Source organism: Ceratotherium simum, chromosome 16, assembly GCF_057802395.1.
Source record: "Ceratotherium simum simum isolate JZ-2026a chromosome 16, ASM5780239v1, whole genome shotgun sequence".
NCBI lineage: Eukaryota > Metazoa > Chordata > Mammalia > Perissodactyla > Rhinocerotidae > Ceratotherium > Ceratotherium simum.
The window spans coordinates 23,671,912-23,691,545 of NC_141915.1; the positions used below are offsets into that span (position 1 = coordinate 23,671,912).

The 19,634-nt window shown below is 41.8% G+C and overlaps 1 protein-coding gene across 12 annotated transcripts in view; it reads right to left on the minus strand.

Annotated features, from left to right (window-relative positions):
• Nucleotides 1-19,634, minus strand: part of RFFL (ring finger and FYVE like domain containing E3 ubiquitin protein ligase) — a 68,979-nt gene that overhangs the window by 40,834 nt on the left and 8,511 nt on the right. For 2 of the 12 annotated variants that reach the window (XM_014796369.2, XM_087440798.1), the window contains exon 1: nucleotides 7,962-8,132. The exons of 5 other annotated variants lie outside the window; for them this stretch is intronic. In XM_014796369.2, coding sequence (XP_014651855.1) covers nucleotides 7,962-8,058 — 97 coding nt within the window. In that variant the 5' untranslated portion in view covers nucleotides 8,059-8,132. Of the gene's footprint in view, nucleotides 1-2,027; nucleotides 2,160-7,961; nucleotides 8,156-19,634 lie in introns of those variants that run through there. 5 more of the 12 variants (XM_087440804.1, XM_087440802.1, XM_087440806.1 and 2 more) reach the window with 5 other exon arrangements.

The following is a 19,634-nucleotide window of genomic DNA, read 5'->3' on the forward strand; positions in this document are numbered from 1 at the left end:
ACTCCTTTGTCAGATAACTAGAAACCTCCTCACCTACTTTACCAAAACAATTCAACCGAGTTCCGTCCATTTATTTTGGGAGGTATGGTGGTACAGTGGAAAGAACACTGGAGGCAGGAGTCTAGCTGCTGCTATATACTAGGTATGTGACCGTGCACTAACGTTTCATCTGTGCTGCAGATTCCTCAACTGCAAAATGGGCATTTTAATATGTTCCTTATAGAATCACTGTGAGAATTAAATGGAAAACTCTGGAAAAGCACTAAGCAGATGAAGAGGGGAAGAGTCAGTGAGGTGATAAGGCTTTCAAGTAAAACAGACCTGGCTTCAAATTCCAGTTCTACCACTTATCAGCTGCGTGACCTCGCACAACTTAAATTCTCCAGTCTTCAGTTTCCTGTCTGTAAAATGGGGAAAATAAGTTCAAGGGGTTCTTAAGAGATTTATTTACTTATTTATATTTTTGTGTGTGTGAGGAAGACTGGCCCTGAGCCAACATCTATTGCCAATCCTCCTCCTTTTTTTCCCTTTTTCTCCCCAAAGCCCCAGTAGATAGTTGTATGTCATAGTTGCACATCCTTCCAGTTGCTGTATGTGGGACGCAGCCTCAGCATGGCCGGACAAGCGGTGCATCGATGCGCACCTGGGATCCGAACCCGGGCCGCCAGTAGCGGAGGTGCGCCCTTAACAGCTAAGCCACGAGGCCGGCCCCCTTAAGAGACTTAAAACAATGTGCAGACTACTTGGCATGTTGATTTCCCGTGCTTCTCTGTGCCTCATCTTTTCTCTCCATCTCAAAAACTCCCCTTTATGCACTAGACCAGTAGAGTCTACCATTTTTGACCATAAGTTAAAAAAAAAAATGAGCACATCTATAATACATCTATATTTAAGAGCAAATTAGACAATTACTACTATACAAATATACTGTTCTTTCTAAAACATAACATTATCTAAAAGAAATTTCAAAGGGTAAGATAAAAATATAGAAAAACTTAGTTCTAATATTTCCTTCCCATACCCCAAAGGAAGGTCTCATATACCCGTAGAATTTGGAAATTCATTTTGGAGGTCACTACACTATTAGGCAAACTGTTTAAAGACAAAGATAGCTAGGAGCTCCTAGCACAGTAACTGGCAAGAGTAAATATTGGTCCGTTACAATTTTTAAAAACCTGCCTCCACACACATGCTTCTCTGTGCAAGTCTACACAAAGTGAGCTCTCTGCTCAGTCTCCGTTCTCTTCATTTCCCAACTTCCCCAACCGAGTAGCTGGTACTCTGCTTCACTTCCATGTCACACACTTATTCATTAGCTCCACTCCACTCTACTGAAAGCCCTTTCTCCAAGGGCACCAATGATCTTCTGATAGCTAAATGCCTGGCTTTTTCCTTCATGACCTCCCTGCAGCCCCATACACCAATGACCTACGCATTTCCTTCCTTCAGCCTCTCTCACAGGCTCCTTCTTCCCCTTTGGCTCCCACTGAAAGTGCAGTAGCTCGATTCTCCTTTGATTTCAAAGGTCAGTCTTTCTCCCTATCCTCCCCTGGCTCCTCCTTTTGCCCTCTAAATAACCCGTAGGGCTCTGTACTAACCATTCTTCCTTTCCTTCTCTAGTGAATTTTGGTTCCACTTTTTAAATATATTCTGTAAATATCCTGTTCTATGTCCACTACCATACCCTGCCTTATATATCATTTTCTTTCTCAAGAACTAGAGCAAACGTCTCCTTATTGGTCCCATCCTTGTCACTCTCTTTTCTCCATACAAGGTAACCTTTTATTTAAAAAAAAACATACTCTGCTTGTTACTCTCCTGCTGTAAAGCCTTCAGTGGTTTCCCATCATGCTTTTTTGTAAAGCCTAGACTCCCTATATGGGCCACAAAGGCCCCAAGTGATGTGGGCGCTGCCTACCTCTCCTACTTTACTTCACTTTGTTCCTGCCCCCGACCCCCCATACACCTCACTCTAGGTCCTTTGTGGTCTCCTTTCAGTTGCTCAAAAATAATAAATTATTTCTTGCCTCAAGGCCTGCACACTTGTGGTTCCATTCCTGCCTGGAACATTCTCCACAGCTGGCTTCTTATCAGTCAGACTTCAGCTCACCTTCCCTACAATGCAGTTGTCTGGCGCACAGTGGAAGCTCAGCAAGTATCTGTTGAATGAATAGATTCCATAGTCTTCAGTCAGATGACTCCAAATCTAAATATTGAGAATCAATCTCACCCTTCAGTTTCAGTACCTCATTTCTAAATGCCTGCTGGATATCTAGACCTCAAATTTAGCATACCAAGTACACTCAAAACCAAACCCTTCATCTTTTCTCAAACCAGTTCCTCCAATCTGCTGAAATTATATGAGCAATATAATCTACACTTTCCGCTTCAGAACTATGAATTTTCCATTCATTTGCTCCACCTGTCCAAAATTCTAATCACCCTTTAAAACTGAATTTCAAATATCGCTTCATTCATTCATGCATTCAATCAACCACTTATTCATTCAACAAATACTTGCTGAGTACATTTTATGAGGCAGGCACTATGTTAGATACTGAAAAGCAAAGCAGACATATTTTTGTTTATTATACATCAGCCAAATAATCATACCAATATTTAATTATAAACCAAAAAATGCTAGGAAGGAAAAAGAGCTAGAAACTATGAGAAAAAAATAAGTGAGGCATCAAGAAACACTCCTTTGATGATGTGCTGACTGAATGAGATATAACCTATCCTCGGCAGACTGGAAGGTAGAGCGTGCCAGGCAGAGGGTTCAGCCAGGTCCTGGGAGCAGGAGACCAGCAGGCCTATCTTAAGGCGCCTACCATGCAGCCCTATATGTTACACCTATCTGGATCTGGCTTGTTCCCACCCCTCACCCCCATCCTCATTTTACTGATAGTTACCTGAGAAAAAGGACAAATGTTCTGTGCCAATATCCCCAGGAGATACTGATTCACATGTCTGGTACCTAAGGAGTCTATGCTTGTAAAAAAGCTCCCAGATGGCTCTGACACACAGCCAAGTTTGTAAATCATATGCCCAAACTACCTACTCAATAAACATGAATTGATTATTCTCTCATTAAAAATCTCTAAGGTCAGTGAGGTAAATTGTTTCTAAAACTGGCCACAATAATCCCAACCATACTGCATGTCTTTCTGCAGTGTGACTTTGACACTCTACCCTTCAAGAGGTGGAGTCCATGTCCCCTCCTCTTGGATATGGGCTACACTTGTGACTTACTTTAACCAAAAGAATGGGGCAAATGTGATGATGTATGACTCCCAGGCCTAGGCCTTAAGAGACCCTGTAGCTTCCATTATGGCCCCCTTGGAAACCAACGACCCGTAAAAAGAGCCCGATCTAGATTAATGAATGATGAGAGGCCTAGAGAGAGATGGACCTCATGGAGGAGAACCAAGATGTCCCAGCCAACAGCTAGCACCAAGCCCTCAGAGATGTGATGGAGATATATTGGATCCTCCAGTCCAGTCAACACCACATGGAGCAAAGCAATATGTCCCTCTTCCCTGAATTACTAACCCACAGAATCATGAGCAATAAAATGGTTGTCATCTGAAGCCACTAAAAGTTTCAAGGTGACTTCTTACACAGGAATAGATAACCGAAACAGTCAGAAATTCAACACGTTCTTTTAGCGGTCATTCAAATGTTTCCCAACTTTGATGATCAAGAAACTGTTCCTCATATTCATTAAAATTACTCCTCCTTCAATTTAAGCCCATTTCCTCCTAAATCTTTGAAGTACATGAAAAACAATTAATCAAAATCCCCCTGGCAAAAACTATTCTTGTACTTGAAGACGTACCCAAAGGCTAAAATCTTTCCTATTTTTTTTTAAACTTATAATGATAAGTTTTTTTTTTTAATTTTTTAATCATCTTTATCCTCTCTTAAGTATGGGGGGAACCAACTGGATGCCACATGCCAATATCTAACAGAGATTATTTCTCAGCCCTTTATGGTTCACCTTTCTATAATCAAATTACACATAGTCCCAAATATGAAATCTTGGCACCCCAAAAGTTGTGAATTACCCTACAAACTTAATCACTTACTAGAATTACCATGAAACCTTTTCTGCTCTTAACACTCAGCTTGCTCCATTTTGTGATGACTCCTTTCACTCATCAACCTGGTTTGACACTCCACTACTGCAGTAGGTTTTAACAAATTCTAGATATTTAAAGCACAGTAGAAAAGCTTGAGAGGTTGGAGTGGGCACAACATTAATTTCAGCGAAGGTCTCTAACCACGGCCTGGGTACCTCCTCCTCCTACCTCGAAGATAAAGTAGTCATGTAAAAGGCAAGATCTTTAGCACTTGCCTATTAAGCAAAGGCACCTATTCTAATAGAACCCAACAGGACATATTTAACCACAAAGAGACAAACCAGTTGCTTAACACAGTGTGAAAACATGTTTTTTTTCTCTGAGTCTTATCTGAATGTATGCTTCAATCTCAGAAGTACCCTTATAATTCCCAGTAAAATAGGGAAAATAAAGCCTACCCAACACAAAGTATTGTAGGTATCAAATAAAACGACATAAGGGAATAATTTTCTAAAGTACTATAGTTTTTAATTTTTTTTTTTTTTGAGGCAGGTTGGCCCTGCGCTAACACCTGTTACCAATCTTCCTCTTTTTCTTTTTTCTCCCCACATACGTAGTTGCATATTATAGTCGTAGAGTTGTAGCTCTTCTGTATGGGATGCTGCCTCAGCATGGCTTGATGAGCAGTGAGTAGGTCCGCCCCTAGGATCCGAAACAGCGAACCCCGGACCACAGAAGCAGAACGCACAAACTTAACTGCTACGCCACTGGGCTGGTTATAGTACTGGAAAGTACTATAAAAATGTTAGGTGAGGGTCGGCCCCGTGGCTTAGTGGTTGAGTGCGCGCGCTCCGCTGCTGGCGGCCCGGGGTTCAGATCCCAGGCGCGCACTGGACGCACTGCTTCTCCGGCCATGCTGAGGCCGCCTCCCACGTACAGCAACTGGAAGGATGTGCATCTATGACATACAACTATCTACTGGGGCTTTGGGGGAAAAAAATAAATAAATAAAATTAAAAAAAAAAGTGATATTGTCGAACTAAGTTTTAGCAAGCCCTATAAATCTTCAAATTAACTCTGAATGATTACTCATGGTTTCAGGTGACATACGGAATAGGTACCATGGACTCAAGTTCATCAAATAGGAACCAAAAACATGCCATCTAACAAGAGAGCTTATGAATTTTGTAATACTGCCAAGACTAATAAAGACATTTAGACTAGCGGTTTGACCCTAGGGACCGACTTCAGCCATTGCCTGATGGTACCAGCCATTGGCTGATGGTACCCTCTAGGTCAGGGACCAGGTTCAGTCAAAAAAACTTAACAGTCTAGTGAAAAGACAGACAGTGCTGTGGAAGTCCAAATAAGGACTTACTTAAAAAAGTAAAAAAAAGTACTTTTTAAAAAAGTAAAAAGCATTACTACTTGAGGAAGTCAGGGAAGGTTTAACATACAAACTAAGTCTCCTGGGGGATGGGTACTTTGCCAGGCAGAGAAGAGGAAGCCAATAGGAAAAGGCAGAGTCCTAAAGGGATGTGGTATCACCGGGGACCGGCAAAATGAGAAGTTTAGTGAGGATGGAGAGGAGAGAAACAGCTGGAGAAAGGAGAGGGAGCCAAGACGGGTAACAGTAAGAGGCAGGATAGGGTCAAAGTGTGAAGGACTTGACATATCAAGCTAAGTAGGAAACAGGGCACCAGTGGCACTCTGAAAACTCGAGAATGAAAAGATTAGTTTTGGCCTTTAGGAAGGTAACTGTGGCAACAATATGGAGAAACAGGAGCAGAGAAAGACTTTTGGTGGAGTCAAGATTTGATAAAAGTCTGAACCAGAAGTTACAAACCCAAATTCCTGGAGACAAAGTAGGTAAAATGTGACATCTTTAGTGTGTAAGATCTGGGAGAACAGCGGTATTTGTAATCTTTGAAGAGTGCAGGCCCTGCCTAAAAGTATTCACACACAAAATTTTAAGTCATTGGGCTGGTTAAACAAAAAGTCTAGCTTTTGACCTCTGGTAAATTAAGGCAATAAGGTGGGAATAAAGAAAAGACACACATCAAATAGTATTCCAATATAACCAAAAGGGTTTAGCAACCATAGATGTAGCCTATTTAGAGGACGTGAGGCATAAAAAGAATGAACAGGAAAATTTGGGGGATATAATTAACAGAGTTCAAGCATACAGCAAATCAAGCAGATAACAGGTACTGGGTAGGGGAGATAATGAGTCGTTCTGTGTTGAATTTAAGATGCCTTCTGAACACCCTGGTAGGTGAAGTTGGACAAAGCTTGTCAAGATCTGCCTAGTTGGAAACAAGGATCTGAGGTTTGGGAGAGAGAGCTGGGCTGGTAGGACACACTGAGGCTAGCTGAATTTATGGGCATGTCTGAGATCCTTAGAGGAAGGAGGTGGGAAAAAGGGAAAAGATAGCCAAGGCAAAGCTTTGGAGCATCTCAACATTGATGGGATAGTCAAAAGAGAATGGCAATAACGGAAGGATACTTGAGAAATTCAGTAGAGAGAAGGTGGCCTCAAAGCCAAATGAAGAGAGTTCCTGGGAAAAAAGGAATGGTTCAATAAAGATTGGTTCTCAAACAATAAAGAATGGTTCAAGCCAAATGCTAGGCAGAGATTAAATAAAATGGAGGCTGAAACCAGGACATCAGGTTTGGTAGCTAGGGGTTTACTTGTGATCTTCAGGAAAACGTGAGTAGGGTAATGGAGGGTAGAAGCAAAAATAACAAAGGGTTGCTAAGAGGATCCGAGTTGAGGAAGTACAGTACAGGCTCTTCCTCATTCTACCCGTGAGAACTGACTATGTGCCAAGTACCATGGACATAAATAATCCTAACAAAACAGAGTTGAGTAAATCCAGGGTTCTCCTGAGTACTCATCCAGTTCTAGTGAGTAAGAAGAGACCTCATGGGAGAAGTGACTTCTAGGCTAAAGCCAAGTGGCTAGGTTGAGTTGGGGCCGGGTGTTTCAGAGAAGGCTTGTCTATGCAAAGGCCTGAAGTAAAAGAGAATATGGACCATTTGGGGGGTAATTGTAAACCGCAGAAGTAAACTCCGAGAGGGGCAACTACCTAGAGATGAGGCTGAAGATTTAAAAAGATTAGGGGTGGGCCGGCCCTGTGGCTTAGTGGTTAAGTGTGCGCGCTCCGCTGCTGGCGGCCCGGGTTCGGACCCCGGGCGCGCACCGAAGCACCGCTCCTCCGGCCATGCTGAGGCCGCGTCCCACATACAGCAACTAGAAGGATATGCAGCTATGACATACAACTATCTAATGGGGCTTTGGGAGGAAAATAAATAAATAAATAAATGATAATAATAAAATAAAATAATTAAAAAAAAATAAAAGGATTAGGGGTGAAGAGCAGGAGGGAAATAGGGCAGTAGCCTGAATAGAATTAGGGATGGGGGGGCTCTTCATAACACCTCAGAAAGGAATATGGAAACTCACCTGTAAGAGTGTTCTCTACAATTCAATATTCACAGTTATTAGGTAGATAAGCAAATATGTTTGCCTCTCTCTCTTCCTTTAACAATGGTTTAGTTTGACTAAACTACTTCTCACAAGACACAAAAAGAAGAGAAAACACCAGAGCAAAAGATGCTTTGGATAAAGCGTAAAACTAATATGTTTGCCTTCTCTAAGGTTTATATAATAAATGGTCTAATTAGGCCCCAAACCACATCCAGATCCCAAATGAAATGAAACTTCCCTTTAAGACCCCCTTGAAAGAGTTGAAGGCTAACTTTAAGATATCCAAATTGATAAGGCGTTGACTCATTTCTGAAGACTACAGATTTTCCCAGTTTCTCCTGTAGCTCAGTTTAGCTAATGAAACTAAGAGAAAAACAGTCTGGGGTTACCTGATTTTGCCTGTTTCAAAACATTGCCATGGCAGAAAGCAAGCTGCCTCCTGTTCCTGCCGCTGAGGTCCTTGGAGCCATGTTCAGATGAGATCATCCCAGGAACCAACAGCAGCGGCTTTCAGGCAAAGTGAATGGTGCCGCCTGGGGACGTGTCTTTGGTAAGCAAGATTGCAACAGAGCAGGCAGTTTACCCAGGGCAGTGCTGACTCACGCTGGGCAAAACTCGTATTTCCCAAACAACTTGGCCTGAGCTGACCGCAATCAACTGCAACCTAGGGAAGGAGAGGCGCCCCACTGCTTTTTTTAAATCAAGTGCTGATTACTGGGGACAGGTAAACCTCATTCCCCCACTGCTGGTCACTCGGCGGCCTCTGGAGCCCTTACCTGGAAAGCTCCAGTGGTCACTTTCTGAAATTTCATCTGAGAACAGCCTAGAGCTCAGGACAAGATTACTCAAGGTAGCAGGTTCACAGCTCTGAAGATTTCCCCAAAAGGCTGATAAAGAAATCACTTTGCATTTACAAATTAGAGCATCTGGGTCAGAGGCCTCGGGAACTTGCCCAGTCATCGCTAGCTGGTCAAACCATGAGGGTGAACTTTTATCAGCTCTAACCGGGCTTGCACTTCTTTTTCCCACTGGGCCTTCTCTGACCTCTCCATTTCCTTAGACAACGCAAGTTCTCTAATTAAGACAGACATACCGGAGGCTTTTCTGTTTAATCAGCTGCCACATTCTCTATGCTAAAGCTAAATTATCCACCATCATACCTACCAGCTGCTTAAGGAATACAGGAGTCTGTGAAAATCACATTAACGCTTGCTTTTAAAAGAAAAATCCATAAATGTACGTCGATTCTCATTTATTGGCCAGCTTATTAAAAAATCAATTCTAGAATGACTGGCTCATCAAGAGCTATTAATTGTTATTGAATTTGCCCTGACAGGCTAGAATTGGCATTGGTGCTACACCAAAAAAACAAAAGATTAAGTCCTTGCTTTCTATGTGTTTTCATTTGACAAGAAAGAAACTAAAGTTCACATCAGATCCTTCTGTTCTCTGCTCACAATTTCCCATCGTCATCAGCCATTCCTTAGCATGGGCATTCGAGGTCCTCACTCCTAGCCTCGTCCATCCTTCAAGGTAGGTCTCATATGGCATGAACTGTGGACACAGCTGCCAACTCGGCTTGTCATTCAATAAATATTATTAGATTAACTAAAATGTACGTGTAGACCATCAGAATTTTGGTTTAAGAAACTATGCTACTTAGGGCCGGCCCCATGGCTTAGCGGTTAAGTGCTCGCACTCTGCTGCTGGCAGCCTGGGTTCGGATCACGGGCATGCACCGATGCACCGCTTCTCCGGCCATGCTGAGGCCGCGTCCCACATACAGCAACTAGAAGGATGTGCAATTATGACATACAACTATCTACTGGGGATCTGGGGGAAAAAAATAAATAAAATTAAAAAAAGAAAAAGAAACTATGCTACTTAATTCTATTCCTTTTCAAGGGGTTAAGTTAAAAAAAAAGGTTATTTATCCAATTCATTTAATTCCCCTTAATTAAATTATTCCAGTAGGATAGCCACACTGAGCTTTTACAAGTTTCGTAAAACGTTTCCTCTTTTATTTCCTCCCCTTCAGTGTTTTCCTTTTCAGAAAATGGCTGTTTAAAGAAGTTTTCCTACAGTACATGTTAATTAGTCCTTTTCAAATGATAAAAGCATCTTTACAGCAGTTGACAACCATTATCTCATGGACCACACTTTAAAAAATATTTCTGTAGTTGATGATAAGTCACAAACGTTCTAATATAAAGCAACTCTCAAAGCACATACAGTATAAACTAACATGGAACCTCTTTTGGAAAAAACACAGTATTGTTAGAAGCTTCTGACTCATTCTATAATAGTAAACTTAAAATAAGGAAGAGAAAATCCAGCCGGTACTCTGCCCAGGAAGTAAATGTAAATTATATGAAGAGCAACTTCAGGGCCAGAAGCATCAGAACTTCCTAACTCTGCTAAGAAAAGCACCATTGAGCAGGTGAGGAGAGCTATGGCAGATTATCATTTCCCTGTTTGGGATTCTGTACAGTTCCAATCAGTTTCCCCAAAATATAACCATACTCCATCCTAGTTCCTTCTTTTAGACCAGAAAGGCTGAGTAATACAAATTTAGAGCTTTAAAAAGATGCTAAATTGGAACTAATGGTTTTAGGCACTTGAGGTTTAATGAGGTTATATGAAAACTATGAGAACATATGAGAAATAAGAAAAATAACTGTGGCTTTGTGCTTCCGTTCTTTCAATGCATTATCTTAAAACTCAGACAAGTAATTCACAACCCAAAGCTATACAGGTTTACTTTTTATGGGTGGTCACAACAGATATTTAATGTGTGTGTGTGTGTCTGTGTGTATGAAATTTGCACACACCCATACCCCCTATTTTACTTTTTGAACAAAAATATGTAATGCCATTTATAGCCCACATTTGGTTTTTTTCTTTCTGCAATAGATCTTAACATTATAAACAGTAAGCAGGGCCGGCCCCATGGCTTGGCGGTTAAGTGCGCACGCTCCGCTGCTGGCGGCCCGGGTTCGGATCCTGGGCGCATACTGATGCACCGCTTCTCCGGCCATGCTGAGGCCGAGTCCCACATACAGCAACTAGAAGGATGTGCAGCTATGACATGCAACTATCTACTGGGGCTTTGGGGGAAAAAAATAAATAAACAAACATTTAAAACTAAATAAATAAATAAACAGTAAGCAGGTGTCAAAAGAGAAACAAAGATATTCACTTCACAGGATTCTTGTAGTCTTCCAAATCCAGAGGAGATTACCAAATCAGTACAGAAAGGTATGGAAGGATACACACGTCGGGGGGACTGCAATGGGAGCAGATCAAGGAGGTATCTTTAGCTTTATCAGTATTCGAAATTTTTTTAACAAGAAGCATATATTCAAATATCACTTGGTAATTTAAAATTCAGTTAAAGTTTAAAACTGTTTACCATTTATGAACTACTTTAACCTTTTCCCCTGCTCATTCTTTCCTCTCAAGACCTCCCTTTCACTACTTTCTCATTCCCAACATCCTAAATGATACTGCACATTTCTTCTTGTTAACAATTTATCTTACTTATGTCCACATCCTTTTTCTGATTGAGAAGACAGTGAATTGATAGACCCAAACTTCCAGGAACCAGCGGCAGTCTCACTTTGTTAAGAATTAGGGACAGCGCCAAATTCTAATCTTAGGTGTTCTGGGATCTTACAACATTTTTTTTTTAAGCCAGAGTACCTCCTCTTCAAAAAAGACAATATGAATGTCAAGCAAATATCTATCATCTAATAAATCACAGAAATTAAACATGAAAAATGAAGTAAATTTTAGGATACTTGAGAATCAACTCTAGGGGTACTTAAGAATCAACAGGGTGTTTACTGAAAATGATCATTTCTCATCCCAGTTCCAGACACTGAATTAGCAGAAGTGCAGGGAGGCCCTGATTTGGAATTTTTAATAAGCATCCCCCCTCCCAAGTGATTCTGATGCAGACAGGCCCTGGATCATGTTTTGACGGACAGGTCACAGCTATGTTTCCTAAGCACTGTTCCCAGTAAAATGAAAAGTTTCTATTCAAAGACCACCGAACCGAACACTAGCCTCACTGAGCAGGTCTCAAACATTAGTACCGGGCTGGCCCTGTGGCTTAGCGGTTAAGTGCACACGCTCCGCTACTGGCGGCCCGGGTTCGGATCCCGGGTGCGCACCGACGCACCGCTTCTCCGGCCATGCTGAGGCCATGTCCCACACACAGCAACTAGAAGGATGTGCAACTATGACATACAACTATCTTCTGGGGCTTTGGGGAAAAAAAAAGGAGGAGGATTGGCAATAGATGTTAGCTCAGAGCCAATCTTCCTCAGCAAAAAGAGGAGGATTAGCACGGATATTAGTTCAGGGCTGATCTTCCTCACAAAAACAAAACAAAAACACATTAGTCCCCTCACCCACAAGAACCACCAAGAAAATAACAAGTGAATTGCATTTATTTTGTCGATTGGACCATTATTTTCTTCAAGCCTCCAGAGACAATTATCTTAACTACGCTTAAGGATTTTAGCTGTCACCCACAGTTGTGTTATACTGAGACATTTTCACACCTGGGATGCAGTACAAAGGGCTTAATGGAATTTTTATGGCTGTGAAAATTAAAGTTCACTTGACTCAACAGAATAGTCAAATAAAACAAAGGAGAAAACCTCCCCAAAGAAACGGGCTGAAAGGAGCAGCTTTGACTTCCTGATAAGGCAGTTGTGCCCAGAAATTCAAACCACGGGATGCTATATAGCTCATATGTCTTGAGAGTACCCGAATGCCAACTTATCACCAGCACATCAGCCAACGCAGACTGATTGTAGCATCTGGAAGCACAGACCTGCTGTATAAAATGGCCTCTCCTGGGAGACAAAGGCTGTCGCCATGGCGGGGATCATTCCATCTTGGGGCCAGAAGGACCAGTCAATCCCCTTAATCTTTAACGAACCACTTTCATTTTCAGATATAGGAACTGGCACTGTGTGAGGTTCAACCCGCTTCACAGCACTTTGCAGCAAAACATCCCCCGAGCTGCAGGAGGGCACCTGAACTGAGTCTGTCCCCGCTGGCGCAGTTATGAGAATCTGTTCCATAATGTGACTGTGGGCCCTTTATTATCCACTGTGGTATAACACTTCATAGTTCAGAGAGGTATCCAATATCTTGGGTATAGAAGTGCCTACCTCAGGCACAATGAAATACCAGGTTCCTAAATGTCAGGAATTGACCAAGTAGCAAGCCTGCAGGAAAAAGAAGAATCCAAAGCTGACAAGACACAGTCTGAGGACCTGACAAGACTGGGAGAAAGGAAGTCAGCGACGTGACCTAACTGCTATCTTGAGCAGCTTACTTTAGAAACCTGGCAACAGAAATCTTGGAACCATATGATAGGTGTAATTTTCTACACAAAGCTATTTCTTCCTTTTTTCTTGAGTTGCTAATACAGAAGAAGGGCAGGAAAAGGCCCCTGTCAAACTCCATCACCTAAACAACTCCAATAGCTTCACAATGAAGTGACTGGTAACCTCCTGCCCTATTCCCCAATAACTACCCTCTCAGAGCAAAGATTCTGTAATTCGACTTTGAAGATTTCCTGAATTCATAATTCTTCTTTATTATATACCTCTGGATTCTTCTCCTCCTCAAATACACACACACTCCTCCCCCTCTCCCACCCCCATCCCCTCCTCATACTCATGCCCTGCCTCCAATAAGTTGAACTCCCTAAATTTTCACCCTAGTTTCCTCTAAAGAATGCCACAAGATTAAGTTACCTTCATTCAGGTCCCCAAGTCTAGGAGGCCTTTGTTGACGTGTTTCATCTTGATGGATGATTTCTAGCCAAGTAGATAAGATTACCTGTTCACCTATAGTTAATCTTCAAACAGGCTTTTGTAGGCTAAGAAAATAAAAGGATGAGACCGCACAGCTTGAATGTCCCATCAAGGTAATCAAAGTAATGGAAGAGGGAGAGAATACAGAAGGAGAGATTTCAAAATAAAGACTGAACTATGCATTTCAGTAGCACTTAAGAAAACACTCCATCTGACTAAGCACCTGATGAGTAGACAAATACCCCAAGGACTGTACATTTGCTAAAGATTACTGTGCCTCCAGTTCTTGCTTCCCTCAAGGTTCTGCAAGAGATCACATCATAAAATCAGACTGGCATTACTAAGTGGATAGATGGATCCTAACATCCAGAATTCTACTGATTTACTTGCAAATAAAGCTACAATCTTATTTCAACCCAAACCCATGTAACAAGGAATAAAATATATTTTGTTTATGTGTTTCAAAGGTATCTCTCTCTTGGGCCGGCCCGGTGGCTTAGCAGTAAAGTGCGCACGCTCCGCTACTGGCGGCCTGGGTTCGGATCCCGGGCGCGCACCGAAGCACCGCTTCTCCAGCCATGCTGAGGCCGCGTCCCACATACAGCAACTAGAAGGATGTGCAACTATGACATGCAACTATCTACTGGGGGGCTTTGGGGAAGGAAAAAAAGGAGGATTGGCAATGGATGTTAGCTCAGAGCCAGTCTTCCTCAGCAAAAAGAGGAGGATTAGCACGGATGTTAGGTCAGGGCTGATCTCCCTCACAAAAAAAAAAAAAGGTATCTCTCATCCCTTTTATAAGAAAACAAAAAAAGGTTAGAGAAAGGAACACAAAGCTCTGCCCAGGTATTAAGTGCTCGGGGAAAAAAAAAAAAAAATCACAAGGAAAAATGCCCACAATACATTATCCACTGGGGAAAAAAAAAGCACTACAGAACAGCAGGTGGTGAATAAACATACACACACACACAGAACACATACATACATATATACATAGAGAAAGATACAAAACGTATACAGTTAAAAAGTCTAGAACCATTTAATAGTAGCTACTTCTGGTAGGGATGGGGGTTCACCTTCTGCTTTATATATATACTTTTGTGCTATTTTAGTATTTTAAAATTAGCAGTGTACACTAATTAATATTACCAGAAATAAAATACCTAAGATCACTTGATAAATAAAATGAAACAGAACAATTTGAACAAGTTGTTAGAGCCATTCTGAGCCAAATTTTCAGCATATTTAAGGCTATATTCACTGAGGCAAATTTATAAAAAATTAACCAGAAATTCATAGTTTGGGGATGGCACCATTCATTTGTTCACCATCGCTGGCAGTACTGTGCTAGAAACAGTGCTGCACTAGGTACTGCTGGGTAAACGGAGCGAGTTAGTCTCGTGTTCACAGTTCTTGCTTCCCCCAAGGTTAGTCTTGGTTAGTCTTTCCTCTCTCAAGGAAACTATGGCAGGGGGATTAAATAGCAAGTTAGCAGACCACTGAACATTATGGAGGTAGAGCAACACAGACAGCTAACAACACACAATTCAAAAATCTTTGCTCTTTGTCAGTCAAATCGGTTTTACTAAGTCATCTGACGAACTTAAAAAACAAATATGCTACCTATTAGAAAAGCTAAAATAAAAAATGGTGACAATACCAAATGCTGGCAAGGATGCAGAGAAACTGGATCTCATACATTGCTGGTGGGACTGTAAAATTGTACAGCCACTCTGGAAAATAGTTTGACAGTTTCTTTAAACAACTAACCATACACTTATCATTAAGACTCATTCCTGGGCACTTAACCCAGAAAAATTAAAACTTGTGTCCACATAAACACCTGTACACAAACGTTCATAACGGCTTTATCTGTAATTGCCAAAAACTGGAAAGAACCAAAATGCCCTTCAATAAGTAAATGGTTAAAAAACTGTGGTACATTCATACCATGGAATACTACTTAGCAAGAAAAAGAAATGAAGCACTGTTAAACACAACAACTTGGATGGAGGGCATCATGCTAAGCGAAAAATGCCAATCTCAGAAGGTCACATAATGCTATGATTCCATTCCACAACATTTCAGAAGTGACAAAATTATAGAGATAGAGGGAAAATTACTGGCTGCCAAGTAACAGGGATGATAGGGGGAAGACGATGTGTGTGACGATCAAGTGCAATTATTCATTCAACTGTCCAACCTCTATGGGGAACTCAGAATTAGAAAGGAAGGTGAAAAGTTTGTAAAGCAAAGCACATTGTCGGGCCGGCCCTGTGGCTTGGTGGTTAAGTGCGCGCGCTGTGATGCTGGCGGCCCGGGTTCGGGTCCCGGGTGCGCATCGAGGCACCACTTCTCTGTCCAGCCTGAGGCCGAGTCCCACATACAGCAACTGGAAGGGTGTGCAGCTGTGACATGCAGCTATCTGCTGGGGCTTTGGGGGCAAAAAATAAATAAAATCTTTAAAAAAAAAAAAGCACATTGCATATTATTTTGCAGTCTCTACTATGCTGAGGAAAAAAAGATTCTTGAAGCATGGATCAGTTGCTCGCCCAACCACCTGAAATACATTTCAGGCAATACCTGTGCTGTATCCCACCAGGTATTTTTATGTGAGCTCCCCCAGAGCCATGAGCAATGAGCCAGAAGGCAGCAGAAGTAACTCAGGCAGAAAGAACTCTCACTGTGATTTCAGCTCAGCGTTCAGCCAAAAGTGTCCTGCCTGAAATCAAAAGCATCAGAAAACTGCAGCAATTAGACAAATTGTGAAAGATGTGGTTACAGGGAAGGGCCCCTCACATGTGACAAGCTTCCTACTGCAACAGGCTCTCTCACATAAGTCTCAGCAGCAGCCTCCAAAATGTGGGGGAGAGGTTGGTAGGAAAAATTAAAATGATGCTCCCTGTGATTCTCCAAGCCAGTCCTCATAGGACCTCACATGTACCGAAAGCAGTACCGAAACATGTCTCAAGCCCAGATAACAAAGGTTTACTTTCTATACTGATCAGGGCTTCTTACTGAAAGTGGTCTACCATTTATTCCACTATCGCTCACATGAGGCCCCGAGGAGCACCATCTATATATCTTATGTAGAAGTCAATTTATTGGGAAGGCCTATTGACAAACAGGAAGACATCCCCCAAAAAATTGAAAAATGAAAAACCACCAATAAATTCTCCTCTGACTCAATGCTTTAGCTGTTTATACAAATTATCATTTTAGAATTAGGAATAAACTATTAAACAATCCTTCAGTACTAAGAGAACTAAAACTAGTAACATGTAACAAGTATTGCTAATATTTTTAAATCACGTTCCAGACAAGGAGGCCCATGTGTAAAAGGATAATTACAAGCCCACATTACATGAAATGGAACCTATTTCTAAAGACCTACTCTGAAAAATCATCCTAAGAGATGAGCTGATGGAGTGTGAGGCAGCTATAGGATAGGGGTTGAGAGCTCTGCCTTCACAGCCAGACTACTTGGGTTCAAACCCCGTGTGGCCTTAGGCCCACTGCTTAACTTCTCTGTGCGGCGTGGAACACAGATAATGGTACCTACACCTCACAGGATTGTTGGGAGGATGAAATGAGTTCATGGAGTAATGTCCCTGGCACATGGTAAACACACAATAACTATTGGTAATTTTTATACAGGTAAAATGTGGCACGAAGAGAACTATCACATAGCAAAAGCAATGTAAGTCTTTTGATCAGTCTTACACAAAATTCTCTCATACTTTTAGACAAGAAGCCTTCCCCTAACTCCCACCAAAGAACGCATACAATTTCATTCAGAAAAAAGTGTCATCTTACACAATGGAATGAACAAAATAACCCTGCTGGCTCTCTCTTCCCAAGCTCTCGGGGGCAACATATGATTTCAATAGGAAAGGGCCTGGTTTTGTAAAGACAGCTTTATAACATCCTTCACCAAATGAAATGTTCAAAGTGAAAATTCAAGACTTCAGATAGCAGGCAGAGAGACTTTCAAACACCTCTGTACCCTCACTCACGTGCCGTCCTTCTCTCCTATCGAGGTGATAATTACCAAAGTCCCCTGCAGGCTGATACACAGCCTGACAACTTACTATCCTACTGAATAGTCACTAACTCAGAAAGAAAGGCTCAGGGAGTCAAGTCTCATAACAGCCCCCACCCCTACCCTGCCCCAGTTAAAAAGATGGAGTTTATTCTAGAGATGCTTAAAGAAAAAAGGCTTGGGCCGGCCCCGTGGCTTAGCGGTTAAGTGCGCGCACTCTGCTACTGGCGGCCGGGGTATCCCGGGCGCGCACCGACGCACCGCTTCTCTGGCCATGCTGAGGCCGCGTCCCACATACAGCCAACTAGAAGGACGTGCAGCTATGACATACAACTATCTACTGGGGCTTTGGGGGAAAAATAACTAAATAAAATTATTTTTTAAAAAAAAAGGCTTGGGGCTGGCCCCGTGGCTTAGTGGTTAAGTGTATACGCTCCGCTGCTGGCGGCCCGGGTTCGGATCCCGGGCGCGCACTGACGCACCGCTTCTCTGGCCATGCTGAGGCCGTGTCCCACATACAGCAAGTAGAAGGATGTGCAGCTATGACATACAACTATATACTGGGGCTCTGGGGGAAAAATAAATAAATAAAAATTATAAAAAAAAAAAAAAAAAAAAAAAAAGGCTTGACTTGAATAACCTAGAAACAAGCCATACCTTTCTCCATTGCTAGGTTTCCCAACCATTCAGGGAACAAGCATAGACATTTTGGAATCAGAAACATAAATTGTTTCCCAAGCGTTAAACAATGCTTGTCCAAAGGCCCCAATACAGCTAGTAATTTAGACAGCTGTGCTAGGAGCCACAGAAGCTGCATTTTCCAACTAGTATCCCTTCTGAACAATTGAAACTTTCTCCAGTGCAAAGTCCAGACACAGGGAGCAGTGTTCCTTGCAAACATCCAAACAGTTTCATTATTGTTTAACCACCAAAATAACAGTGCTCCAATAATCTATCAAGTTTGACATTTCATCCAACTAAGCAATTACACCAGAACACAAAGCATGCAGGGAGAGATTTTTTTTCCTCTGCTCCAAATCAACACTCATTTTGACATTATAGCCACACAAACTAATAATATTTGTTCCTAGACTACTTATAAAAGGCTTCTAAAAAGCAAACACACATGGAAGTGCCTCAAAGAAACCACACACCCCCAAATTTGATTTTCTGTCTCCCATCTTTAAGCATCTTTATTAACTGTGAGTAAAGTTACAGGCCAAGAAGTTAGAAACTCCTTTCTAGCGTTCAGTCACGAGGTAAATCTCTCTCCTGATACAGGCACCAAATGCAAGTCATAGCAATTTATTCTTAAATACATTAAAGGTAAGTGATCCTCACCTAATCCCCAAGCATGAAAATTGTGGTTCTGATCCAGCAAATCATCAAATGATAGAACTTCTTTTCTAAGCAGCAATGGGAGTTCTCAGTTGGTTGCTTCAGTTACAGGCAGCATAAGAAAAAAATGATCAATGACCTCTGATGTCAAGTTTCTAAGTGTGCAGTCGCACACCCTCCATAGAGCTCCACATCAATATAAACACAAAAGATCATAGTAAGTACACACTGCTGTTCATCCAAGTGCATACTCTTTCTGGTAATTTATTTTTCTTGTACTTTTTATAAAAACATTAGTTGGCAGGGAAATAACTTTACAAAGCTGGTCCTTCATTACAGATAGTTTGAGAAGCACTAACTTGCACACTATTAAGTGCCAATTCAGTCATTTATTGTTCTGAAGGAATCAAAGCACCCTTGCCCTCACTATCCTATAGCTAGCTTCTGATTTGCAGGCAATGAGAAAAACCAATAAGGAGATACACCATGGTGTAATCTAATGGAAAGAGCACTGAACTAGGAGTCAAAAGACCTCACTGCTGGTCTGCAAGAGCCAACAAACTTGTAGGAGACCCTGGGTGCGTCTGAATCCCTTTACTTCTCTGTGCCTCCTCTGCGGAATAAAGGTAGCCCACTAACATCAGCGTTTCTCAGCCTTATTATTATTTTCTAAATGTGTGGTTCCTTTTCACAGCAATACTTTCTCCAAGTGTGGTCTGCAGATAAACTACGTTAGAATTCCCAGCTTCATTCCCAAACACTGATCCTGTAGGTCTGGGCGAGGAACCAGGAATCTGCATTTTTTACAAGCACCGAGGAGATTCTGATGCTCACTAAAATCTGAG